The sequence below is a fragment of the Lipophrys pholis genome (genome assembly GCF_963383615.2).
Source record: "Lipophrys pholis genome assembly, chromosome: 13".
Lineage (NCBI taxonomy): Eukaryota > Metazoa > Chordata > Actinopteri > Blenniiformes > Blenniidae > Lipophrys > Lipophrys pholis.
The window spans coordinates 19,572,585-19,600,425 of record NC_137632.1 but is presented as its reverse complement, the minus strand read 5'-3'; the positions used below and the strand labels follow the sequence as shown (position 1 = coordinate 19,600,425).

Sequence of the window (27,841 nt, the reverse complement as noted above, 5' to 3'; positions counted from 1 at the left end):
AGATAATGTAGCCATGCGAGTCTTCAAAAAGAAAAATTGTGGATAAAAATGTATGCATGTTTATGAAGTGGCTCTTGTTTTGGACCCCTCGAACATAAAAACAAAAAAACAACAAAACAAAACCCTCGACACATCAGGTCAGTGAGTGTGAAACAAATGAGTGAATTCATATTTTGCCTTCTACATTGATCAATCTAATCTGCCTAACCTGCTTTTAACTGCAATAATCATACAACTCTTGGTATGCAAACAAACATAAAGACCAGCAGTAGGTTTTTTTTTTTTTTTGTCTTTTTTAAACTGCGGTAAATTTCAGTAAGTCTGATCAATGGACCGCAGACATGATTGACACCGTACACACAGAATAAGGAGCTCCGCAAGAAACAACTGAATCATCAAGGTGAGACATTGACGGTGAAACAAGTGCATAAATCCAATACGATATCAAAGAACAGAGTTACAATTGATAAGACGAACTGCATTTTCAAAAAAATTGCCACAACATACACATGTCATTAATAACCATGTGTGTGGTCCGTTGGCATGGGGAATTGGACCTGTTAGACAAAGAGGCAAAAACTTCAGAATATCCAGGTGCATGATATAGTAATCTTCTAAATACTCAGACACAACAAGTGTCACACATGTCCACCCAGGTCGAGTTCCAGCCTGCACACGAACCAAAAATGATATCCAAACAGAAACCTTTGAAAGAGCCCTCTGTGTGTGTCGCCCCAGTGTATTAGAACTATATTGCCTATTTCCTGTGCTGAAGGCGGACAGAGACACAGATGGTTTGGTCACCTCCTCCTCCGGGTGATGGTCTGTGACTACCGTGATTGCTGTGTGGTCCCTGTTAGTTTGTCTACCGCTTTCTGTTCCACCGTGATATTCCTCATACCCTCTCCATCAGTCCACGTCCCGCGTCTCATTTCCTAGTCCGTTCCCCTGTAGGTAGAAAAGATGGAAAGAAATGGCAGTGAGTTATTTTCATAGTTATCTCATGTGGAGAAAGAAGTAAGGTCAACAGTTAGAGCAAATGTGCCGAGCAGGAAGTCGGAAGGGAAGAATTGGTCGTGGCTTGTTTCAGGGTTCAACAAGATGCAATTGCTCATGAATGAAATGGACCTGTCAGCTTCAAATGTTAGAACAACACCAGGTCCAAGACAAAGAACTACATCGAGGGAAGAGAGATGCTAATATGAACTGAACAACAAGAGATTTCGATTTTCAAAACATTTTTGAATTAGTCACAGGCCTGAGAGGAAGCTGGGCTCATTCAGAAAGTTCATTCTGGTAAATAACATTAATAACCTCCTAACAACTGGGACAGGAGAAACACTACATTTTCCTAGACCTTCATTTTTTTGGGGGGGAAAGAGATTTTTTTTCCTCCGACAACCAAAAGTACAGGCATTTGTCAAGACTTGCAGCCTTTAATATCCTTGGTAAAATAGTAGAATATTCCCACTCAACCTTCAGATTGTTTTGTCTGCGTTTTGTGCGCTTCCTCCGCCCGCATGTCTGACATGTGGCTTCACACAGATCCACCACCATCATAGAAGGTTCACTTATGATGGCCGTGCGTTATTGATCACCTGCCGTAATGATCAGGAGATACAGAAGACGGTGCCATCCACATTGATTCCTGTGACGGTTATGAAGCACGGGATGATTCTCGCTGATCACTGGTGGGAGTGTGTTAAAAAAAAAAGTTGCCATCTACGTCGATTAGGAATAAAGGAATGTGGAAACGATGTCCCATTGGGCTACAGTGGGCTGGCCCTTTCACACACACACTTCTATTCATCATTTGAGTGCATGTGGCCGATGCACATGTCAGAAGTCAGAAGTTTGAAGTTTGAAAGGGGCTCAAATGCGCCATAGAAAATCAGCACAAAGAAGCAAGGGTGGTGGTTGAATTCATGCTCCTATAGCAAGTACATACACAGATAATTGGATATTAGCGATATCGATTCACCCTGAAAGGTTGAACCTAAACAAACGCCATCTTGTTAGTTGGCTGTGATTAACTGAATCCACATTCTGATCAAGAAAAACTTTTAAATTGATCAAATAAACCTTTTATAGAAGGCTTGATATACACTGGTCAGTGCACTGGTTGTGTTATAGTTGAATATTAAGAGACACGTCACTGTTTCACTTCTAAAATTAATTCTAGCGGTGAGACTCACCAGCGGCATCGGCTTCTTGTCGCTGTATCTTTCCAGTGGAAAACCAGGCCGGAAGGGACATTTGAAGTCCTTTGTGTTATTTCAATTCATGTTTGAAGTTCACAACCTCAAAACAGATGATCAACTTCAAGGTGGACCCAAGACACCACACGTTGCTATTTGTGGAACAGCAGCTCAATTTATTGGCTCCAACAACCAAAGTTCCCAAAACAAAACCCTCGCAATCACGGAAGACTACCGCTGGGACACTGGAAAGCAACCCACAAGGGACACAGATAAACCAACATACAGAAGAAGACCCCTCTTGTAGTCCACAGCCACCGTGTGAAGACAATCACACACTCAGGCACAGGTGAAACACATCAGGGCAGGAAACAGCAATCAGAGACAAGAAGGGGAAGTCAGGGAGCCTGAAATGAACGAGAGAACCATAAAATAACACAAGAAACCAAAAGTGGACCATGACACACACACACACACACACACACACACACACACACACACACACACACACACACACACACACACACACACACACACACACACACAGAATAAAAATTGAACCAAAGACATTATGATTTTTAAAATTGTTTTTTACATCATTACCAACACACCCAGACCATTTCAGTTGTAATCATGTATTCTGTTGCCAAGCAATAGTCAGAAATTTAACAGGAAAGTGGGGGAAAAAAAGCTTCAGTGAAACAACCTTTAATACTAAAATTACAGTGGGTTCAAAATGTCACGTTATAATGGGAGTAAATGGAGTGAAAATATCTGAAGGGTAAAAGGTGTAACATTTTCTTCCACGGTGTATTTCAACTCTATCATTAGATTCAATGATGAAATTCCAAATTTTGATTTAAAAAAAAACCCTGAAATCCTTGCCTTATTTTTCTCACGAGGGTTTTCATCAGCAAAATTATTGAATACGTTTCATTTAAAAAGAAATTCAAGAAATAGACCAAGGAGTCCATGAGAATGCCAATGTCTTGAAAGAGTTTCTAATCTGGTCACTTCATGATATGATAATCCATATTTATTCAAGGATTTAGGAGTCCTGAGTGAAAGAAACGCAGGCCCGCTTCCAAATGGATGCATTTCACAGACGTGTGGTAGAATTCAGCTATGTGCCATTATTTGAAGTTTTATGCTAATTAAAAATGACAGCAACACGTCTGGCTGTCTCACACGTTTCCATAAAATGTTTTACTTCGTCTTTGTGACTGCTGCTCTGTTTTAAAATCAACATTCTTTGCTTTGAAAGAGTCTCTTGTGCTTAGGCGTATTTTGTTCACAACTACAGTATCAGTGGAACAAATTGAGAGTTTTTGAACAAGTTTAGATGACATTTAACTGGCGAACTGGTGTATTTGTAAATGTTTCTTTTCTTCATTGGAAAAATTGTATGCGCGTCACTGCTGCCTGTGCATGTGTGTAAATCATTACTATCTTTCACATGTTGTGCTTTCTCCAGGTTTCCCTACTTTTACTGCCTTCCTGTGCCCCTCTTTGCATGTCATTTCTCATCTCCCACCACCTCATCCTCGTTGGTTAGGCTTTATTTCTTCTTCCTTTCTCTCTCACTTCCCCCATCTTTATGATTTATATGTCCATGCTGTGAACACCCCCCCCCCCCCCCCCCCCGCCCCCCATCCTACCTAGATGAGTGCTTAACCACACACACACACACACACACACACACACACACACACACACACACACACACACACACACACACACACACACACACACACACACACACACACACACACACACACACAATGAAGATAAGTAAACTAGCCAGACTTCACTTTGAATTATAATCACCTTCAATCTGTGTCTCTGAATCCGTGCCCAGTTCTGACATTAACGTGTGTGTTTGTGCGTGTGTGTGTGTGTGTGTGTGTGCGTGTGTGTGTGTGTGTCAGGAAGTTCTGCTCTGTCTCACCGAGTCATGTGTGATTATATTTCTTGAATGTAAGTGATGGAGCAGGGAAGAGTTTTGCTCCCTAAAGGGTTGTGTTTGAGTGTGTGCATGTCTGTGTTCCTACTTCTTATTCTTTGGGTCCCCTGATGTTTGACCTCTCTGTCTGTTCTGTCGAGTTTTCATGTGAGCTGGAATATAATTCTATTTTTCACTGCTACTCAAACACACAGGCAAAGCATCAGTTGTGAGGTCCAGTCAGTTTCTGAAACCCATTGGACCTGACTCTAAGTTCAATCCATCCATACTGGGACCTTCGCCATGACGCTTCATCTTAACCCTTCGAAAGCTGCCAGAGTTTGCATGGACTCTTGAAAATAGGTGAAACTTTGAGGGGTCCAGCTTTCAAGGCTTCATTAGGTCTGCCGATTCCTACAAGTCTGGTCTGTTTTCATATAGTCTTTTGGGGTAAAGTACACATATTCATGTTTAGACAGCATTACTTGTGGTTTCTCCATTGGTATTTAGTATCTTACCCTAAGTTTAATCATGTGAACCGGGGATATGTGATCACAAATATCATGCTCACTTCCAGAGAGCCCAATTGTGTCTGAATACTTATGAAACAAGGATGCATTACAATATTGGTGACTAATTATATAAAAATGTTAGATTCATTACTGCAATCACAAATTATTTATCATTGGAATGTGGTTCAAATGACTTTTTTCTTCTCATAAGCTGTGAAACCAAAATTGACTCAATGGCTGATGTCTGACCTGATCTAAACCTCAAAGTAACCTTATAGTGTTAATTCTAAAATATCTATCTATCAGAATGTGGAGTATGTGGAGAATGTGGACCTCTTGGTCTCCATAAGGTGAGTTAGGCCTTCCTGTGTTTAGTGGTATTTCTGAGGATGTGCGCACACACACACACACACACACGCACGCACGCACGCACGCACACAAACACACACATACACACACACACACACACACCTTTAGGCAACAGCCATCTGGGTGAGTATTCCATCAGTCAACCTCACATAAGATATGCAACTGCAGTATGTCAATGTCACACTGTCATTGACTCTGTGTGTGTGTGTGTGTGTGTGTGTGTGTGTGTGTGTGTGTGTGTGTGTGTGTGTGTGTGTGTGTGTGTGTGTGTGTGTGTGTGTGTGTGTGTGTGTGTGTGTGTGTGTGTGTGTGTGTGTGTGTGTGTGTGTGTGTGTGTGTGTGTGTGTGTGTGTTTGTAAGCTGGTGGTCGAGCGGTGACTGAGGCAGCAGGGGAGAAGACACCCTGGAAATATAAATCTCAGAGAGAAAGAGAAAGACAGAGAGGATGTTCGAGGGGGAACCTGTAAACTTCTCAGCGGAAACCGACGGGGTCTGTGCAAACACGTCCTGGAGAAACTATAAACAGACTTTTCCAACTCAACATTTCAAACCAGAAGAAGAGTCATTTCTTTTGCAAAAATAAATAAAGCCTAAGATTTGAATAATGACATGTAGGGTCACAACGTTGTGACCTCTGCCTTGTGTTTGTTGGTTCTGCGGGCTTGTAGTGAATAACTTTAACAATAGTACAAGTGACATTTGCATAGCATCTGCTTGAGTAAACCCTGAATCTAGTCCTTCACAGGGCACATGAATAGATCCAAGACCGACTTAATCACTCTGAGGAACAATATCAATTTGTTGAGCTAATAACCAGACATTTATACAATAGTATACTCATGTATATACTAATTCTAACACATTTTCTGATTTTCTGAGAATATAGCTCTATTATAGTACTTAGCAGTTAAGCAGAAGAGAGAAATATTTTACCTTTTCTCAAATCTTGATGACACTCACAAAACAACCTTCAAACACAAAATAAACTCAGTTTGCATAAAACAGAGGAGCCAAAGTGAAACGCTCTGAAATGAAATGTGTATTTTTGTATTCACGTGGAACTGATAAGACACGCACTTGACTGCAAATCAAGAAATCTTAGAGTGTTTCATGTTTCATGAAACGGTCAAACAGACACAGCTTGAGAAGACAAATCAGATACATACATGTTTAAGAAAAGACCTGCATGAGTGAGACGGGACAATACTGCCCCCTTCTGGGCACTATTTGTAGTTTCAGTAAATATGAGGCGTAAATCGAATCGAATAGAATAGACTAGACTAGACTAGAATGTGGCTGCCACAGGTAAGGCTTGCTATCCATTCAATGGGAGCAGTTTGGGGTTCATTTTCTTGCTCAAGGACGCTCCGATATGTGGACAGGGAGAGATGGGGAATGGAATTTGCAACCTTCCAATTGAAGGACGACCTCTCTACCTAGTGAGCCACAGCCGCCCCATTGTAGTAATAATATAGTGCTGCAACCTTTTCTTGGTTTTTTTATGAGTTCATGATCAAATCAGAGGGCGGCATTTGAAACAGTCATATATCCCTGAAATATCTACTATATTTAATGCAAATATTACCTGACTGTACCGACCTTTCATGAGCAAGCCACTCTCAGGCGTGGACCATATATAGCAGTCCATCCATAATAAGATGGAGATGGAGATATGCAATAGATCCTGTGTAGAGGGTGAATACAATCTGAACAGGTCTCTAGTAAATAACCACAGCGATAAAGACAGTCACACATTAGTGGACAATTTTAGAGTCATGATTTAACCCCAAATTCGTGTTTTTGGTTGAAACCAGAAGACCCAGAGAACACTCACTTGTGCACAGGGAGAACATGCAAACGCTGCAGAAACAGGGCCCCCACACCGAGACTCACACCAGGTGGTATTTTCACCATCACCAATTCCATGTGAATTGCAAATAAAACAAAAACAAATTGGCTGGGATCTATGAGAAACATAAACTCAATAGAAATTAATCCAAACGTTTAGACACACCAAAACCCCTAACAGATCTTCATTGCTGCTGCTATGTACAATGCTATAAACTTTTTTTCTCCCCAAAATTGATAGGTATCCTTGCACAAAATGAATGAAATTCACCTATGTCAATAAATGACTTGATAATCAGGCGGAACCCTGCTCCCTGCTGTGACTCCTCTTCATGCTGTTGTTGATCTGACAACACTGACACTACTGTCACACACTTGTCTGCAGGTCTTAAACCTTGGTCATCATGCTGAAATAAGAGCTTTTGTAATGTTTAAAAAAAAATAAAAAATAGGGAACAGTATTTATCACCTAAAGGAAATCCTAAACGAAGCCGTACCTTACATGAAGTAGAATGCCAGTAAAGTTACATAAACCGACACTTGATTTCTTACTCAGCTTCTCTGCTCTTGCTCCTGCAAACATGGGTGTGCACATTCACAATAACCGAAGTTAAACATAATTCCATCGTGCGTTATTGTAAAATCTGAAGTGCAGACGGAAGCTCATGTTCTGCAGCCATGTGTAGCGAGAGAGAGAGAGAGAGAGAGAGAGAGAGAGAGAGAGAGAGAGAGAGAGAGAGAGGGAGAGACTCTGAGTAATGCGTTCAGCACCATCAGGAGTTGTTGAATAAATGTCCTATTCATCCATGGGCTGTCCCTGTGTGTGTGTGTGTGTGTGTGTGTGTGTGTGTGTGTGTGTGTGTGTGTGTGTGTGTGTGTGTGTGTGTGTGTGTGTGTGTGTGTGTGTGTGTGTGTGTGTGTGTGTGTGTGTGTGTGTGTGTGTGTGTGTGTGTGTGTTGTTGTTGTCCTGTTTCTTTTCACGTGAATAATGTAATTGACAGGCTGCTTTCAGTCGGGCCAGGAAAGCCTCACATTCCAGCCAGGACTGGAGGAAGAACACACCGAGTCACAATGCAGCCCAGATTTTTGTTCTCGGACATTTGCAAATGAGGAGTTACCAGTTCATCTAAATTTCTAGAGGGTTTTTGGAGAAAACCTGTTACAATTTTGGGACTGACATTCCTCCGGGTGTCAATGGGTGCCAATTTGACAACCTGCTGCTTCCGCTACTATGTGAAACACAACCGAGAAGAGAAGAGTGCAATTTTGCGGTGAGATGAACACCTGCCAGACACTGTAATGTAACTCAATCAAAGCCATCTTTTACAGCAGTAATCTCATGCGTGTCTTCTGCCTTTATGTCCAGTATGCGCCACTCCACCACTTCAAGACCACCTGCACATCTATCCAGTGACTCCAGCGATAGTGACACGGAGGAGGAGAGCCTATTTGGGCCTTTGAATTCAAGAGGGAGTCCATGGAGAACCCAGCAAAGCCAGAGGAGCTCTGCAGAAATGTGGACCGCCACAAACCGAATCGGCGACTCCCCTGTCAGACGTGGATCGGACAGAGAGCTGCAGGCGTTCATCAGCATGAGAGACAAGACAGACGAGGCTACAGAGGTAATGGAGAGCATGTTGCAATACACAATGAGGAATGTGAGGTGGAATAAACACAAAGCTAAAATAAACACATAGACGAAGCCTAGAGGAAGAAAGTCGCCTCTTCAAGGTGTTGAATAAACCACACTTTAAAGTCTTATTTCACGTGGGACTGAATACGGTACTCTGTTTGTCTGTTATCTTTTTATTCATTTGTATCTTTGTGTCTTTACTATTTGTTTGGTGTAAGATAAACAGGTTGATTGCTGCCATCGTATGTGATGTGAGTCCACCAAGTCAAAAATATTGGCATTCTTAAGGGACATGTTTTTTGATTAATGCTTTCATTGCTCGAGGTGTTCGATCATTAAGTGGAAAAAAAAAAAAGTGAAATGTGTTAATAAAGAGGCTTTATCGAAGAAAGGAAGGAAAGAATTGATGGATAAAGTAAAACTGACGATCGATGGAAAAGGAAATGATTGAAATCAAATTAATTAGATTACAAAGGTGAGGATGGAAGAAGGCTGGTAAAAAGTATAGAAAGAAAGAAAGAAAAAGAAAGAAAGAAAGAAAGAAAGAAAGAAAGAAAGAAAGAAAGAAAGAAAGAAGGAAAGAAGGAAAGAAGGAAAGAAGGAAAGAAAAAGAAAATACCAGTGAGAAACCTGAAGTTGACCTGTGGACAAAGAGTCTTCACAGCCACATCCCTGTAAGAGAATCCACACATGTGTGAGAGCCAGGTGGTTTTACTGTAATCTAGTAATCCAGTCTCCATTCATTATCTGTTCCACTGGAGCTCTGTAATGTAATAATCAAAAAAAGAAAGAGTACACCGATGGGATTCTCAAAGAAGCTTTTGATTCACTGTCATGATGGTTACATCAGTAAATTAACTTGACCTACATTCTAAAATATCTGATGTCGACATAATAGCATTAAGAGAAAATGCAATGATATAAAAGTGATCCGAGATGCTGTATCTCTGCCTAAATAATCACTTGTCAACACTGTCACACAGAAATCATTGTTATCTTCGCAACACATCAACTATAAAGGTTAGCACAGTACATGTTGTGGACATCAATCAGCTTTTATATAAAAAGAGAAACTCTGTCTAAAACAGCTATAAACGGCCTGAACGGCTGAACACACACATCCACAGACTGTATGAGGGAACACACCAGACAGTAGACATACTGAGGGAACATGCGTTTTAATTCATTTACTCAATCAGGGAACCAATGCCTCTCACACACGGCAGTTTATTGACTAATTATACAGCATTAGAGATACTGTACCTCTGTGCGCGTGTGTGAGTGTGTGTGTGTGTGTGTGTGTGTGTGTGTGTGTGTGTGTGTGTGTGTGTGTGTGTGTGTGTGTGTGTGTGTGTGTGTGTGTGTGTGTGTGTCTGTGTGTGTGATGTCTGACCTACAATATCTTATGGGGACAAAATTGTATGGTTGTAAATTACTATTATAGGGCTTGTATACTCAAACACACTCGAATGAAAGATACTTACAGAATAGACAGATAGATAGATAGATAGATAGATAGATAGATAGATAGATAGATAGATAGATAGATAGATAGATAGATAGATAGATAGATAGATAGATAGATAGATAGATAGATAGATAGATGGATATAGATATAGATATACACTGTATATATGGATGGATGGATGGATGGATGGATGGATGGATGGATGGATCCAACATCTTGCAGCACTGACATGTAGAAAACGTGGCCGTATCTTATCTCCATTCAGTTGGTTGCATCTTAAACCAAGAGGAACCAAGAGGAACCAACAGAACGAAGACACCATGAGGCCGTTTGGACTGCAGCTCAGTCAAACTCCCAGTGAGAGCCGGAGTCTGGTGAACATGTGACGGTCTTCATGTGGCGAACAACAGGCTGCCAGACACACTGGCCACATTGTGCAAATAAATGAATTCCTTAATGGAGATGTAGGCCAGCAGCCTGACTGGCCAGTCAAAGAGAATATTCAGTGAAGCAATCTCAGCATGGTGCGAGACTGTTTTTATTCCCAGGACCAACAAACAGAATGGTTGCATTATCAAAAAACAAAACAAAAAAAACCCTAAAACAATTAAGCAAAGGAGGACATGCCAGGTCTGTTACATCTCTGCACAATTACATTTGTAATTCATCATCAGAGAAGAAAGTGCTTCAAACACTGCCTGTTTCGTATAAGTAGTTTGAATTGTATTGTCATGAGCCAAAGCAGGAAAATACTGTATATTAGTTCCTGAAAACATTTTGTACCAACTTTAAATGTTATACCGAGCCATGCAAAATGGAGTTCAGCCATTGTCAGTTGGATCATTTTGGCAATTTATGTATTTTTTGTTGGGAAAAATCGTGAATCTTTACACCCACAAGAACTAAATAAATTTTAACTGCCCATGATAAGGTACAAATGTTTCTATAATAGTCATGATCCATTTGTTGATAGCCTGAGAGCCTGTTTTTTCTAAACAAAAAATAAAACTATGTTGACAACAAATTGCTGGGTTTTAATGTAAAGCCTCAGCTCAACTTTATCTGTACACAAGGAATCCTAAAAACATTGCTGTGTTGCCGTGGAAGAATGAATGACAAGAAATTAACGATCACATTCACATTCTCTCAAGGATTAAGTGTAACAACAACAGGTAACAGTGCTTTACCACATGGGGGTGAAACCTTCTCACGTTGCGCTGTATTTGTGTTATTTGCTTGCAGGAATGGGAGAAGCTAAATTACGACATACACACATTGCGGTATGCCAGACGGGAAGTCAGATCTCGATGGAGGAAAATCCTGCTGCGGCTCGGTGAGACTCTGCGACGTCTACTTCCTCGCACCCTCTGTTGAGTTGTTAGAAAGTTGTTTCTTGTAATTTTAAGTATTTCTTTTTTTTTCCCGCCAGTATCTTGCACCAGCCTGCTCAGTATATCATGAAGAGCAGGATGTCTGGAATCACATTGATTAACAGTATTGTGTTTAGCTCACTCTTTTGACCCGCTTACCCTAGAAGCTGCTCAGCGCTCCCCTCTCTCCGCAGGCTATCAGTGCGAGGTGGATAACTTGCTGTGCGTGAACAGACAGAGTCACTTCAGCCGGGATCCAGAGCATCTTGACAAGGCCACACAGCTACTGAAGCAGCTGCTGGACCACACTTCTCTATTCCCTCCTGGAACGGAGCACCAGAACAGATACCTCTTTGTCATGGTGCACACTCACACACACGCTTTCTCATTATACCTTGCTTAAAAAAAGGTCGATACTATTTTTGGAGTGGATATGAATTTGTGTTATCTAATGTCCCTTTGCAGGATCGCCTGGTTTCTCTGGACAGTGCCGAGGAATTTGTGCGGCTGGCAAAGGAGAAATATCCCGGGAAAGATGGCTGACAGAGGAGGAAAACAAACAGGCGGCGGAAATAAAGGTGTAGAAATTAAGAAAATAAGTAAACGAAGCCTGTGGAGGTAATTGTGACACTATTTGACAGATAACTTTGTCACTATATTTACTTTTACGATAATTGTAGAAGTTTATCTAAATCTGTGAACGGAGTCGCTTTGCTTTCATTTCAATTCCATTTACCTTTATTTATATAGCGCCAAATACAACAGAGTCGTTTCAGGGCACTTTTAATAAACACATCATCACTGAGAACAATTCACCAACAATGTGTTTTTATATTGTTAATATTTCTATCTGTGTATTTTCATTTATGTTTTACCTGCTGTCATGTGCCATATACAGTAATTGTCTAATTTTGTAGACTTTCTCACATACATCAGCTCTTAACCATTCGTTTTTTTGCCTAACATAGATATCCCCACAGCCAATTTCCTTCAGTGTTCCTATTTTTCAAATAAGACTTCAGGCAAATATGAATTGTATCAATGTTTTATGTTGTTTTAAAGAATATTTCATCATTTCTTCAGGACTGTTTCATCCTTGTACAGAGCAGAAACATGTGAATGGTCCACATCAACAAGAGTTGTTGCAGGATGGAAATTTATTTTTGATTGTATTAAAAGTCAAGATTCACCTACACATTTTGTACCAATCTTCCTCCAAAGTTGTGTCTTTTGTTGCTGCTATCTGAGGAATTGTCTGTCAATTGTTTATTCAAAATTCTTTGTCACGAGCAAATGTGACTTTTAGGAGCGTAAACGCACACGAAAACAGACGAAACTTTGCAAACATCAGTTCAAATCATTTACATTTCCGTTGCCAGCTGATCTTTGTGTTTGGAGTTGGTGAAAGAGCAAAGGGAGGCTCCATCGCTGAAGGACTCGTATGATCTCACGTGGGAAAAAGCTGTTTCTGGAGTTGCTAAGGGAGGATTGTGTTGTTTTTTATTTGGTACAATTTTTGTTCCAGGGTTTGAGGTGGGACCTTATTCTTAAGAAAAGGATGTGAGGCCCCAGGAGCTGGATAACCTACATAGACTGGCGCTTCACTCGCTCCCACACAAAGAAGGCTTCCTGGATGTAATGACTGAAAAACCAAAAAAATTATCACTGGGAGGCTGAAATCGGGAAGTCATTCTACGGACTGTGATTTACAGACAACAGGACCCATTTCCAGAAAAATTGCTATTTCCATAGATTGTCTCACAAACAGGACAGAACTATTTGAAAAATACAATTGTGCTTAATTATATAGTAAATATGGAAGACAATCAGCCGATATCAGTTTTTGGTGTCATCAGCACTTCAACCTACATTTTAGACATTCAGACAGTGACTTTGTTAGACATTGTTAAAGATGTACATTTGTAAGATCCAACACCAAGCAGCAGCCATGAGCCCACAAGAGTGGGCAGGAAGGACTGGTCAATCAGTGAATACAGTATTAATAAATAAATAAATAAACCGCTTTGTTTACTGATGATCCAAATGTTCTCAGTACAGCAGATAGATATATATTGTTGTAGCCATTATCTATGCCATATGTGCAGTTGTTATGTTAAGCCACTAGGTGGAGCTCGGTCAATGTAACAAAGAAATACATGTCCAGAACGGCAAAGCAAAGGGGTTTTTACTCAGCACTAACAGAGAGTAGCACCACACAATCTGTACTGCAGGATGAGACCAGAGAGCCTACAGAGACCAGTCCATCAACTTCATACTGGCCACTTCCTCTCCAGTGACAGCACAGTTTGAGGCAGCATCTCCCCCTCCACCAAAGAAGTCAGCCATGGCAGAACTTTTTCGCCCAGTCTTTAAGCCTGGAGGCAGCAGTCAAAGGATTAAATTCCAATCGTTTCCAGCCCGCTGGCCCGGTGGAAGGCTCATGAGTCTCTTTATCCTAACCTCGCCATGGTGACTGTACCTGCCACCTCAGTCTCCAGCGAGAGTGTTTTCTCAACTGCAGGGGACATAGTGACTGCCAGCAGAACACATTTTTGGGGAAAAATAAAAATGTCAAATTTGAATGACACTCTAGTACCTTGTCAAGAGGTATAGTTAACTTTACAGACTCAGTTAATTGCACACGGGATGGATTACTCCGAAAGGCACCGATTACATTTTTCTTATATTTTATAGTGTATTCATTTTGTATTTTCACACCAAAAGATGCAGTTCAGTTCAGTGTTGCCTTTAATTTTTACATTGGCCGTTGGCTGTAGTAATTTAAACACTCATTATTTGTTTTGGAGATTTTCAGTTTTAGAACTATTTGACATTTTTGGTTTGTTTTGTGCCAATGTAGAACTATTGCTAATTATGAGTGTATTTCATTGTTTACGTTTAACTTCGCAATACAACATTGAAAATGTCTATCTCAATCTTGAAACAGACGGAATGAATGGTATGAGAACCTTTGTAATGCATTAGTTTTATGTTTTATTCTATTTATTTTGCACTTTTTATAACAGAAGATGGTATTTAGTTTTGCAGTCTGTTAGTTAGTTTAATGAATGATATTTTCACATACCATGACCAAATTGTATGATATAATCCTTTGTGATTGGAAGGATGATGGAGCACATCAGGACACACAAAAAATGTCACTGACGCCCATCAAACTCTAAGCACAACAAGAAGTCCGCCATTTTGGCATTAACTGTGAAATTCTGGTGTTGAACTCCTCCTACAGGGTCCAAGAGACATAAAATTTGCTCTGTATATACAACAGGCCTTCCTGATGAAAAAGGCAACAAAGGCCTAAAGCTTTACATGTGCGATCACAGTAATGCCCTGATGAATTCCACATACCAATATATAGTCACGTCGAGAGCGCCACCAGGCGGATGGACAGGAAGTGCTGCATAACCAGCCTGTACATTCTACACTCAGTCTGGAACTTCACATGTAAGACCACCGTCGGCCCTCGTCACATCCACAGGCCAAAATACACTGTTATTCCAATCGCTGACCAGACCAGTGTAACTCTGCTTGCAGCTTCAATCAGTTATAAACTGGAATTGTAAAATACTGACAACACTGTTCAAGTTCAGTACATTTGCTAGGAGATCCTGAAATTGGACTAAATGAAATTATCATTGTTGAACCTACACTTGAAATAGGAAGAAGGATTTAAGAAGGTAGGATGTCAGTGATGCAGCATGGCCACAGGAAATTACTTTTTTTTTTTTCAGGATATCTTCAGAATGTAGACAATAACGTTTCCATCCTGCCTATTGTCTCCCAAAGCATTTTTAACTGTTAAGAATAAATAGTTCCTTCATCTGAAAGCCAGTCTGCACCATCTGCAGGTTGAAGATGGTGTGAGACCGTTTTCATCCAGTTGATGATCGCAGTGACTTTTCTGCACACTCACAGAGAAAAAGAGAGTCGACTCTGACCCAGATATTGTTCTCTTCAAGGCCCCTTCTCCAAGTTTGGGAAACAGATGTGGAACTAAAAGTGGGGATGCTGGGGGGAGGGGAGCCCACTTAGATACAGACCAGTGGTTTGGCAGCGTCAGGAGGCATTGTGCTGCCTGCACCTTTTTCTCATTAAACCGCAGTGTGTGTGCGTGTGTGTGTGTGTGTGTGTGTGTGTGTGTGTGTGTGTGTGTGTGTGTGTGTGTGTGTGTGTGTGTGTGTGTGTGTGTAGTGCTTACGTCACTCTTCAGACTTTCACTGAAATTTCACTGAAATATTCATACACACACACACACACACACACACACACACACACACACACACACACACACACACACACACACACACACACACACACACACACACACACACACACACACACACACACACACACGCACACACACACACACACACACACACACACACACACACACACACACTCCCATAGGAGAGTAATTGAGATGGTGGTCACTGTGTATTTATTGGACGGCAATATGACAGAAAAGATTAAGTGGGAGATTGCGTACGATTCTGGAGTGAGTGTAATATACAGAAACAAAAGCTGTCACATTCTGCCTGGTGCACGTATGCATCTGAGGGGTCAAAATCTGGAAATGTAAGTGTTTGAAAACAGCCCTCATCTGTTACTATTGTGGTAATTATTTGTGTGTGTAAGAAAATCTGCAGGCCTGTCAGATCTGACAGCATATTTGAACCACACAGTCATGCATGCAAAGAGAGCCGTCGCTTGGACTGTGACCCCCTTTTGATGGTTGGATGTTTTATAAGAGGCTCTGGTGGGGTCCTCAGGCACAACGCAAAAATGCAGTGTTATTAAGTACAGCTCCTCTCATCATTGCTTTGTATTAATAAAGAGGTGTTGTCTGTATAAATGTTTTATTATTAAAGGTGTTTACTTCTTCTTCTGCCAGAACTCTTTGCCTATAAATGCTGACTTAAGAGTGAATAAAAATGTATTATTTTATTCCTGCATAAACTGTTGAAATGAGGGGGGGGGGGGGGGGGGGGGGGGGTTCCTTCCAGGTGCTGCTTTTCCTTTCTCCCTCTCAGCCCCTCATTTATGAAGCGCGAGAGTACGTATTGCCTGTCGCTGATGTCTTACATTTGCTTCTAATGCAATGCCATGACTCATGGGGTGAAGACCTTTATGTTTACGTCAAGGTCCCGAAGCCTCTGCTGCACTGACTAATACTTCAGACCGCTGAAAGTCTGTAAAAGTGAACTATGAAGTGACACTGGGGTTTTTTTTTTTTTTTTTTTTAACGATTGCCTCAAAAGTGGGAATCCACTGACTTTAATTACACAAACTAAACATACATGGTTCATTGCAGTGACTAACTGTTTGTTCCTGGTTTACTGGAGACTAAACATGGCTATTTATCACTCCACCTCATACGTTTGGATAAACTGTGTTAGCCAGACAGATCAGCAATGGCATTTTAATGTAGGTGCAATACTAGTATAACAACAGTTACTACTACCACTACTATAGTCTGTTATTACTACTAGGACGTCCAGTGCAAGTCCAAATGTATCTTAGTGTTCAAGATGCGTAATAGAAAATGAAGTCCCTGTAAATCTCTATCAAAGGTTTTGTGACTCATCTGAGATGTAATAAAATATTTTCAATAGGAACTAGGCTAATCCACTAATGATACTGAGTTTTAGATTGGTGCTTCTGGACAGTAGGCAGATGTGTTGGCTGCTCACGCGTAAACATGTTAGTCGTTTAGGTGATTCATGAAGAGTTAGTGACTTCGAAAGAATTATACAGTGAAAAAAAAGTCAGTTGTCTTTAATTTGATCTTGGTTTTTGTGAGATTATTATCTTTAACTGAGAATAATAATAATAATAATAATTATCTTTAACCTAGAATAGAGCCACAAGATAAAGTCAAATCGAGCCAAAATGGATCAAGTTCCAACTGTTTACCTTTGAGGGACCTTTATCACAAGAAAGTATTGACACACACACACACACACACACACACACACACACACACACACACACACACACACACACACACACACACACACACACACACACACACACACACACACACACACACACACACACACACACACACACACACACACACACACACACACACACACACACACACACACACACACACACACACGCACGCACTGATTCATAACGGATGCTTAGAAAAGCGAGCAAAGAAACAGCTCCATGATGTGACGACCTCTGTGACTCCAGACAGGTCAGAAGTCAAGAGTCAGGAAAAGCCACGTTATTACACCACCACTTTTAAGTCAAACCTACCGATTGCAATTTTAATAAAGTTGGTAAGAGAAAACAGATTCCAGATTTTTTGCTATTCTATGTTGGTTTAATGAGATTGCCTGGAGGCAAAAGACAAACTGAAACAAAGGTTTAGCGTGGTCTTTCCTGACGCAGTAAAACTCGCCAACTTTTAAAATGCAAGCTGTTTTCTGATGCACCATTTAAAAACAAAAAGGTTTACACCAAATTGTCAGTGCATTTCAGTAGGCTATTAATGCTGAACGACTAACTACAATAAAACATTTCACTGACCGCAGAATGCCGTTTTAGAAATTACTTCTATATTTAGCAAATAATGCTGAGCAAGCACAAATGGATGTATGCACACACACAAACACACACTCATAGATGCACGTGTGCGCACGTACGCACACACGCACGCACACACACACACACACACACACACACACACACACACACACACACACACACACACACACACACACACACACAGGGCTTGAGCAAGCCTATGGGCAGGGCAGGGTGTGTGCAGCATGTCTGTGGTCATCAGTTGTGGCTCAGTAATTACACAAGTCCACTGACGCTTTTGAAATTTTCTGATTCAGTTCCCTCAAATCGAACCCAATTCGAGGAAATAATATAGTATACCACGAATTTCAGCCTTGGTTTAAGGGCAAAGAAATAACAGGAGGAGCATTTGACAGTTACACGTTGCTGTCAGGGAGTAAACCTACATTCGAGGATGCAATGCAAACGGAAGTCAAACTCGGGGTTGCAGGTGGAGTTTCAGTGTGCATCCATCTGTCTTGTATATAGTATTATGTATTTTAGGGTCACAGGGCTGTGAAGCCAATACGGTGTATCCACCTGAGATGTTCACAACCAGGGTGGCACAGAACAGTCTCAAGTGGTTATGAATTAATAACTATTAATATCCATTGAAGATCCATCCCGGAACTAAATCTTTCTACATGGAGAACTGGCGGGATTTGAAAGTGATTCTACAATGGAGATTTGTGGTTTACCTCTACTTAATTCCAAGCCTGCGAGTTAATAGCCGGGGATCTATCTTTTGTTTGGTGAAACGGTTCCTATCTGAAGAGTCATAAGAAGGGATTCATCAGCGTTCAACACAGTTTGAGGACAATAGAGGAAAACTTAAACTCGTTCGGCCCCATTAGCTTGAAACGAAGCCGATGGAAAATGAAACCCAATTAGGAACACACACACACACACACACACACACACACACACACACACACACACACACACACACACACACACACACACACACACGCACGCACGCGCACACAATAATCAGCAATAATATCATATTAAAGGAGACGTAAGGATGCAGCTGTGTACACATGTGCGTACGTGTAGGTGAGTTACAGTATTCACTGATGTGGTTCTGAATGTTTGGGTGATCTCACACAGCTATTGAGGCTGCGTCCTCCCCGAACTGCCAGACATGCTCTTCAACACGTGCCGACATGTTCAACGTTTTGCCTTGTTTCTCCTCACGCTGTTCCTAAATGAGAGCTTCGGAACAATATCTTGTCATAAAATCAATTGTAATTGTAGTGCGGTGAGGTTCATGGCAGGTGACAACGTCATTCTTTCTGGTTCAGATAAGGATATTATTTTTTTAACGCACTATATGCACACAAAGTGCATGGAAATATAAACTGCAGACAGGCTTGATGTCATATCAGCAAGATTAAATATCCCATTGACACACATGAAGTACGTATAATAAAACTGTCTGTCGACTATCATATTGGTGACGAATAGTAAAAAGCCAAAGACAAGTGCTCATGCCAAAGGATAACCTGATATGGGGGGGAGGACTCAGCTCATAGCTGCCTCACTTTGTGTCTCTTTGCAATTTGTGAAGTAAATTTGGTGAATTTGATGAGATAATTGATTAGATTAATATATTGCAGCATGTGGTTATTGCTTTATTACGCTTTGTGACGGCAGGAGTGGTCCCTGAACAAGCAAGGACACCACCAAGCACACCATCCCAACTGAAAGGGTTTCTTTAACCTTTGTACAGAGCTCTCGCTATGCTCTTAAAAGAAATAAGAGGCAACAGTGGTTGAGATACGGAGATTTACAAACAAGGTAAACAAAAGGACAGTCGTGGCTGAAGAGGCTGTACACAGATTAATATCTCCCCTCTCCGTTCTGTTCAGGGCAAAACCAGACAGTGAATCATTCCCCTTCAAGATCAACTTCCCTGATTTTTCTGTCAGCAGCCGGCTGATATTCACCAAAACTGTCTGACCTGCAGTCATTACCACAAAACAGCACCACACTGGAACACAGTTGTTCACCATTCCCCCGACCTGAATCAGAGGCTGGATCAGGATGTTGTACTGACTGGCAAATGCACACACACACACACACACACACTCACACAATCCAGCACGTAGACCAACCCAAGAGCAGAGGAACCTCCTACTCCAGCAAGAAACATCTAGACTTCAAATGATGTCATGTAATGATGGTTTGAGACGGAATAACGGCTCTGAAATTCAAAGAAAAACAAGCAAGGAGCATAATCACACACACACACACACACACACACACACACACACACACACACACACACACACACACACACACACACACACACACACACACACACACACACACACACACACACGGAGGTCAGGTATACTCACTGAGCAGCATAAATATGTGGTTTGATAGGTCAAAATAGCCAGTCCAGTTCTCTCTCTCCCTCTCTCCCTCTCTCTCTCTCTCTCTCTCTCTCTCTCTCTCTCTCTCTCTCTCTCTCTCTCTCTCTCTCTCTCTCTCTCTCTCTCTCTCTCTCTCTCTCTCTCTCTCTCTCTCTCTCTCTCTCCTCTCTCTCTCTCTCTCTCTCTCTCTCTCTCTCTCTCTCTCTCTCTCTCTCTCTCTCTCTCCCTCTGTTTTCTGGAATACTAATATAATTCTAATTCTGATCCCATGATCCTATTTACCACACCACAGGATTGGTCAAACCAGAAATGTGACTTCATTTTCTATGTCTGTCTCTTCAGTTGATGTTCTAGTTGAGGACTTTTGGTTAATTATAATGCACTAAATCTAAATAGTTGAACGGAACCCCGTGAGGGAACAAAGTACAGTGCAGTACAAAGAAAAACACCGCCTTCTTGTAAAAGTGGTCTTCTTTTTTTTTGGGCCCTCACTTCTGTCCCCCGAGACAATTACTTGCTGGCAGGAGACTTTTATATTTGATATATAACTTTTTTACGTACTGTGAAAATGTGTAAATATTTACCAGCTACTATTACAATAGGAAAAATTGTCTATCTCTTTGGACCTATTTGCCGCAGCTAATTACAGTGCACGCAGTGAGTATATCCAGGAAGCAAACGTTTGATATCTTTGAAATTGGAAGTGTCTGAACGCAATTAGCTGGAACAATGTTTTCTGTGACTTGTGGTAAGCTGGGTAACCTCGAGCACATATCTGACCCGATTCAGCAGAGTTAAGCAGAGATTAAAAATGAGTAAAACATGAAACAATTAATCTGCATCTCCTTCTGAATTGTGCTGATGACATCATTCTGGTATTCACGGTCAATAAACGTACTTTTCAGAGACTGCGCCTGTATTAGCGCATTGACAGAAACACAAATATTTCAGAAGAAATGTTCTGTGTGCCCGACGGTCGTTGCTGACTGGTGTTCCCACCATTTTGTGTTTCTCACCCAAATCCCGTCGGCTTTGGTTGGCCAATTTCTTGCAGTTTTGAGCAATTGTTGGGGAAACGATTTGCTGAAACAAAAGTCACAGCACACTATTCTCAAATTTTTCACATGTTTTGATGTATGCGTGCTATCATTTTCACCAAATGCCGAATTGTTAACAAAAGATCATAGGAGAATTCCTTTCTGCATGTATGAAAATAATGACACAAATGGAAAGTTTCAGTTTCGGAATGGGAGTTTCAGATGGTTAATGGCACATTTGTGTACAAACCTTTTCGATCAAGTCATTAGAATGGGCTCCATGTTTAACATACAGCCATGCAAACAGACACAACGCCAATGTTAATTTAAATCCAATGGTTTTATTTAAGGAACACAATTGCTTTCTGGACATTGGAGGTTTTAAGAAACACTAATCAACGAACATGATTTTGTTGTACAAACATATATATGTCTATTTATTGGTTTGTTCATCTGAAAGAAGTAACGTTTTTCTCCTACATCTGAGTTTAGTTTGGTCGGATTGGACAAATGTAAATAAATACAGTTTCGTTCAGAAAGATGCCGAGAGCTCTGCACTTATACATCATAAGAAAACACCGTAGTGAAAGCATGGCCTCCAGATCCACTATGCATAATGGGAAACACAGCAGGTTGAAATAAAGTAGAATTCTCCTTTAATTCACTTCGCAGACATTGCCCACTTGAGCTGAATCTGGTACGGTAAAAACCCTGCACAGACTTTCCAGCTTTCTTTCCACTCTTCACAGCGCCGTCTGCCATCTAATAGCAATGAAATTATGTAACTGCATTTGAGACTCGCTGGAGGCTCGCACTGCTACAAAATAACTCTGAATTGTCCACCACATGTTGTGATTGCCGTGATTTCCATATACGATATTTGATACATGCTACAAACTGTTTGCGAGCAATTGGCGACCTCTTGTCTGCTTACATCGGTCTGATGAAGATGAAAATCTTTGGTGACCCATGGAACTCGGACTATCTGCTCAAAGCTGTAAAGCCTCAGCGTGATTTATCTAACATGAACAACGTGCAATCAAAAGGTCTTTTTTTCTCCTTCTGTGCAACAAGTAAGGAATATTTCAGAGATATTTGTAATCCTTACAGTAGTTCTATGATTATCTTTTTTCAAAATGTTGCGACTTGACCTAAATAGTGAAACCGGTACAGTAGTACCCCGGGTCTTCATGAAGACATGAACAAGCTCCTCATGGTGACGGTAAATGAGTTGGCACAGACGCAGACAGACACACACGCTGGTGTATACACCTAATCACGACTGAGGAGATTTTTGTCTCCCGTGTCTGTGTTTTTAGGTCGGATGGGTGTTTTTTTTTTTTTAACCCTCAGACACAGGGGATATGTATCAGCCTGACTCCGCAATCCCCACTTTCTGTGAGTCACTGCCCAGAAATCCCCTCTGGTAGGTTTACACACACACACACACACACACACACACACACACACACACACACACACACACACACACACACACACACACACACACACACACACACACACACACACACACACACACACACACACACACACACACACACACACACACACACACACAGACATGACACATACTGGGCTTCCACCATTATGAGCTCATTGAAAAACAGCTGCCATTCTCTGACAGAGGTCAAACGAGGGGGACGCATCGTATGTCTAACTGCCTGCCTCCCTACCTGTCTGACTCGATGGCTCAGATGTGTCTACCCACATTGTGATTTATTGCCATCCCATTTCTGTTATATAGCTATCTTTAAGAAAAAAATCTGGTTTAGTCAAACATCAGTCCTACTTCTGAAACCGTGGTCATGGGCGGATACAAAGACAGCCCAACTCGTTTCACTTTGAGTAGGAAACCCACAAGGTAAAAGCAGGTAATATGTCTTCATACTTTTGACCGTTTAGCACTTGCATCTCCATTCTTAGTTTGTAGCTATAATGTCCCAAACCCACACACCTGCAACATATCCAACTATAATATTTCTTTCAGTCAGAGAGCGTGATGGTGGAGTTGTTAGCACTGTTGCTTCACAGAGTATTCTACATGTTGGCTGACAGGGCCTTTCAGCTTCAAGCTTGCATGTTTTTCCATTGACTGCATGGGATCTTTCTCGGTCCTGTCACCCACACTGAGGAGGTGGTGGTAACTACCATGTCATTGGTTTAAATCCCACACAGCACTCTAGGCCTTTGGGCAAGGTTCGTAACCAAGAAATGCTCACGTAGTATCAGGAAGCTCGTCTGATGTGAAACTAGTGCCAAATGAAACATGAGGTTTACATGGTCAGCCATCACTCTCGATCTTCCCTTCACCATAGACTCCAACTCCTTATGATCTGTATGAAGCACGGTATAGAAGATAGACAAATGGTTGGTTGGTTTGGTGACCAGTTTCTTTTGTATTAGTATGTGGGTTTAGAGACAAAGGAACATTTGAAAGGGAAGGATTGACCTTTGATTAAAAACTGATATTTTTGGTCCTTGTGGCTGAATATGGACGACAACAAGAATTCATAAGGTTGGACTGTTGGGTTGTCAGCCTTCATTTGTTCTATATACGTTGCATGTCTTTAACGTGACTGTAGGTGTGTTCGCCTTTTTGCCTGCACTGGTGACCCGTCCAGAGGTACTCTGCCTTCAGCCATAGCCAACTGGGATCAGGTCCAGCTCATCACAATGAAGCAGTTTGGAAGATGTTTTTCTTCTTCCTATGGCTTTTCAGCTCTATGTAGTATCACTGCTATGACGACTAAGTAAGCAAGAATGTGGAGTATAAATATAAGTGTCGAGAGTGTGTGCGCGCATGTTTTTGCCTTTCATTTTTGTTGGCTCAGCGTCCTATCTGACTCAAAAGCTTGCTCCTCCCTTCCCTCTGGGAAAAATTGTCTCGCGAGCACATACACACACACACACACACACACACACACACACACACGCACACACACACAGAGGTGAACCCTTCAAAAGGCAGGCCTTATCCCAGTGTGGTATGGCTAAATGATAGAGCATGAGCTCAGCGGCGGTTAGACCGAGGGCAAAGAGAGGAAAGTGGAGTCAGCTGCTTGGACATAAAGAAAGACAGAGGGTGATACTACAAACCACACCTCGAAGGCCTTAAGGAGAACAACACATGAACAGATGCAAAAAAGAAGGATCTCACGTATAGTATACATCCACCACGTGAAGCTCAGAGCTCTAAATCCACTTTTTTTTTTTTTTCGTCTTCCTTCAGACGGAAGCTCATCGACTGTATGTTGTCAGGGTTATTGTGATTTGTTTACACTGCGACACCTAAAATTCCCTTTTGCTACTTTCAAGTGCATAAAGAACGTTTTTGTTTCCTCATTTTCACTCCCTCTCACTTCTATCTGCCTGTGCTCTCACTCTTTCTCCCTCGCCTCCTTTCTCTATACTCCTTGTGTCCACTCTCAGTGAACTCAGGACTGTGTTGATACAGGACTCACATATATGAACTCCCCACCTCTACTAATGACCCACGCAGGGATCCAAGGTTTTTGAGACAACACAGCAAGGGAGCCTTCGGTTTGTTATTTCTGGCTATGATTCATAAAGCCTTTAGCGTGGTAAATGAACCATGACTGGCTCCATGTCCCTCCAAAAGGTCTCAGATTCTCGCTGACATCATGCAGGACAGGAACTAAGGGAAGATTAAGGTTACACCAGCAACTGGATGTAAGGTTAGGATACAGTATTCACTGTGTCTGTGAAGTGAAAAAGGTTTGCAATCTTGGATGGACTTGGTGTTTAAAATTATTAACTGGGATTAAAAAAAATATACAGTATATATTATAAATGTCCAATGTGTTTTTATTTGTGTTTTTGTCTCTGTATTTTCTATGATTTGAGATATGATCAGGGAAGTTGAAGCTCAGTTATTATTAGCTGTGCCACAGGCGCTTGTTTGAGATTCTTTTCTCAACTGGCAGAATGAATTTAAGCTCTCATCTAGAAAGAATATTCTTGTCTTTCCTTTGCACACATGAAGTTTTTGACTGACGTTGTGTCATAGATACAAATTGTTTTGAAGCTGTAGAGCTGTCTCTCCTTGTAATTCTGACTTTGCCAACAGTTCAACTCGATAGCGACTCAGTTCTTCATAAAGTTCTTCATAATGCCTGACATGTGTGACTGTCTCATGGTAAAGTGTCCATTTGGAGATACCAAACTTGTGTGCTTGCTTTATATGTTCAGGTACTACTCTTTAAGAAATATTGTGTACCTTTAATCAAGTACTAAATATACTAGTATAACAATATACTATATAGTATAATATCCACGATGTTAGTGTTTGCTTTGTACTTTCTGTCTTCAGTTTCCTTAAAGAAAGTGTAAATAAAGAGACCTGAAGGGGCAGAGGAGGTAAGAGCAGAGGAAGTGACTGTGGATAAGATAGATAACTGAAAAAAGTACCAGAGAGAAAGAGGAGGAGGAGGAAGAAGAAGAGAGACAAATGAAAGACTGGTAATAGGGAAGAGGAGGAGTGGGTTGATATACTGATAGTGGACAGGAGGTCTGGCATGGGTATCAGCAAACTGTCAAACCTCCGATCCAGTGAAGAGGAGAGGAAACGAGGATTGACGTCATCCTATTATCATCTCATACAACATATCTGTGGCAGGTTGAAAGGTGGACTCACGACGCATCGAGGCCAAAGAGTTTCATATGTTCACTGAGAGCATTTGTGTGCTTCTGTACAATGCATGGTCAATTTAATAATAATCTTATTTTGTCTTCAGTGTAATTCATAAGGCGGGGTGTATTTGCAGCACTGATGGAAGAGGATATCACTCTCAGATTAGGTTTCATGCTGTGTGCTGTCCGAGATCCGGAAACGGTTTGTCTTTGTTTGTTTATAAAGCAGAGGACGAGGCCACGGAGCACCGCGGGAGGAAAGAGGGACGGAAGGGAGGGCAACGGACCCAGAGAGAGAAGGCAGGAGGGCAAAGGGGAGGGGGCAAGTAGATTAAAAGGGAGACAGAAGATAACATGTGACAAATTAGGGCAGCATCTGTTTGTCTTTGATGTTCAAAAACGCAAGGAAAATGTGTTTTCTGCCTAGCAACCCCACCAGAAGGCTAATTGAGTGTTTATCTAGAGAAGTAATGGCACACACACACACACACACACACACACACACACACACACACACACACACACACACACACACACACACACACACACACACACACACACACACACACACACACACACACACACACACACACACACACACATTTTGTAACTCCGTTAGGACAAGGTTCCATCCTGCTGTTATCATGATGTATTAGCTGGGTGTAACCTGCAAACTTACACAGACACTTACAGTGGACACGCACGCGCACGCGCACGCACACGCACACACACATACACATACTCTTTCTCACTGAGCTGCATGAAACAGAATTGGTAAAGGTACATCAGCTCCTACAGTGAGATACAGGGCCTCACAAACATGTCGTTTGAACTTTGCAAAACTTCTTTCCACAACAGTTTCACAGACGCTATAACTTGTTTCAGACTCCTCTCAATTCAGTTCCTTTGAATTTAGTAAGGAATCAACAAGTAGCCTTCAGTATGTCCGTCTGGTCTTCATCCAGCAGCTCCTGCTCCTGCTCCTTTTTTATGGACTTCATTTGGCTTGACATCTGATGACAAAATGATTACAGGATTGTGCAGAAACCCTGTACTTATACGGTCAACAATTCTCAATTGTCTCTCGACTGTTGCACGACATTGGTCCGTTGACAGGTGAAATCTAGAGCAAGTATTGTGGAAATGTCAAGCCAGTGCTGTGCGAGATGAATGTTCCACAAAGATGTTGATTCCTTGGAGGTCACAGAGTAACAACACACTGTAAGAAAGCTGTCATTAGAGCTCATATTTACTCTGCAACTTGGTGAAATAGGATATTTAATTAGGAAGTAATGAAGGTTGTTGACGGGTGTAACATGGAGAGTGACGACGTGTGGGAGAAGTTTGGATGTGTCAGGATGTATCAAACACAGACTTTCACTCAGTCGATGAAAGACAACAGGACTTATTTTTAAGTTATGAAAACCGCTGCAGCTCTCATCCATAAAGATTTCTTCGCTTCTTAATTGATGGTTGAGGATCAGATCGTTCATGTCACATTTTAGAAATAACATATTTCAACAGATGTAGGAAAAACTGTCCATAAAAATTCACAGCAGACTTGAATGTTCATCATCCATCCATCCATCCATCCATCCATCCATCCATAATGATTATTTTGCTGAATGTTTTCGGGCTGACTCTGGGTCACAAGTCACAGGATGTCCAGTCATATTGTTATCGAATGTATTATGGCTGTTACCATGAGAACAAAGGTCACAGGTAGTTTCCAACAGTCATTCATAATATTATTTGCAAATTATTCCGCTGAGAAATGGGAAATGGACTGTGTTGTTTTGTGATGACCGGGGCAATCCA

At 41.4% G+C, this 27,841-nt stretch overlaps 1 protein-coding gene across 2 annotated transcripts; it reads left to right on the top strand.

Annotated features, from left to right (window-relative positions):
• Nucleotides 1-7,827: 7,827 nt before the first annotated feature.
• Nucleotides 7,828-12,546, top strand: LOC308118437 (melanoregulin). 2 transcript variants are annotated; one of them, XR_013935885.1, is made up of 6 exons: nucleotides 7,902-8,140; nucleotides 8,236-8,491; nucleotides 11,213-11,303; nucleotides 11,535-11,701; nucleotides 11,806-11,958; nucleotides 12,424-12,546. XR_013935885.1 is itself a non-coding variant. In XM_080477848.1 (5 exons), exons 1-5 carry the CDS (start codon nucleotides 8,064-8,066, stop codon nucleotides 11,881-11,883), a joined length of 669 nt encoding a protein of 222 aa, XP_080333974.1. In that variant the 5' UTR covers nucleotides 7,828-8,063; the 3' UTR covers nucleotides 11,884-12,546. The 2 variants fall into 2 exon arrangements, 1 of the variants encoding a protein (XP_080333974.1); XM_080477848.1 differs by having other exon boundaries at nucleotides 7,828-8,140; nucleotides 11,806-12,546.
• Nucleotides 12,547-27,841: the final 15,295 nt, after the last annotated feature.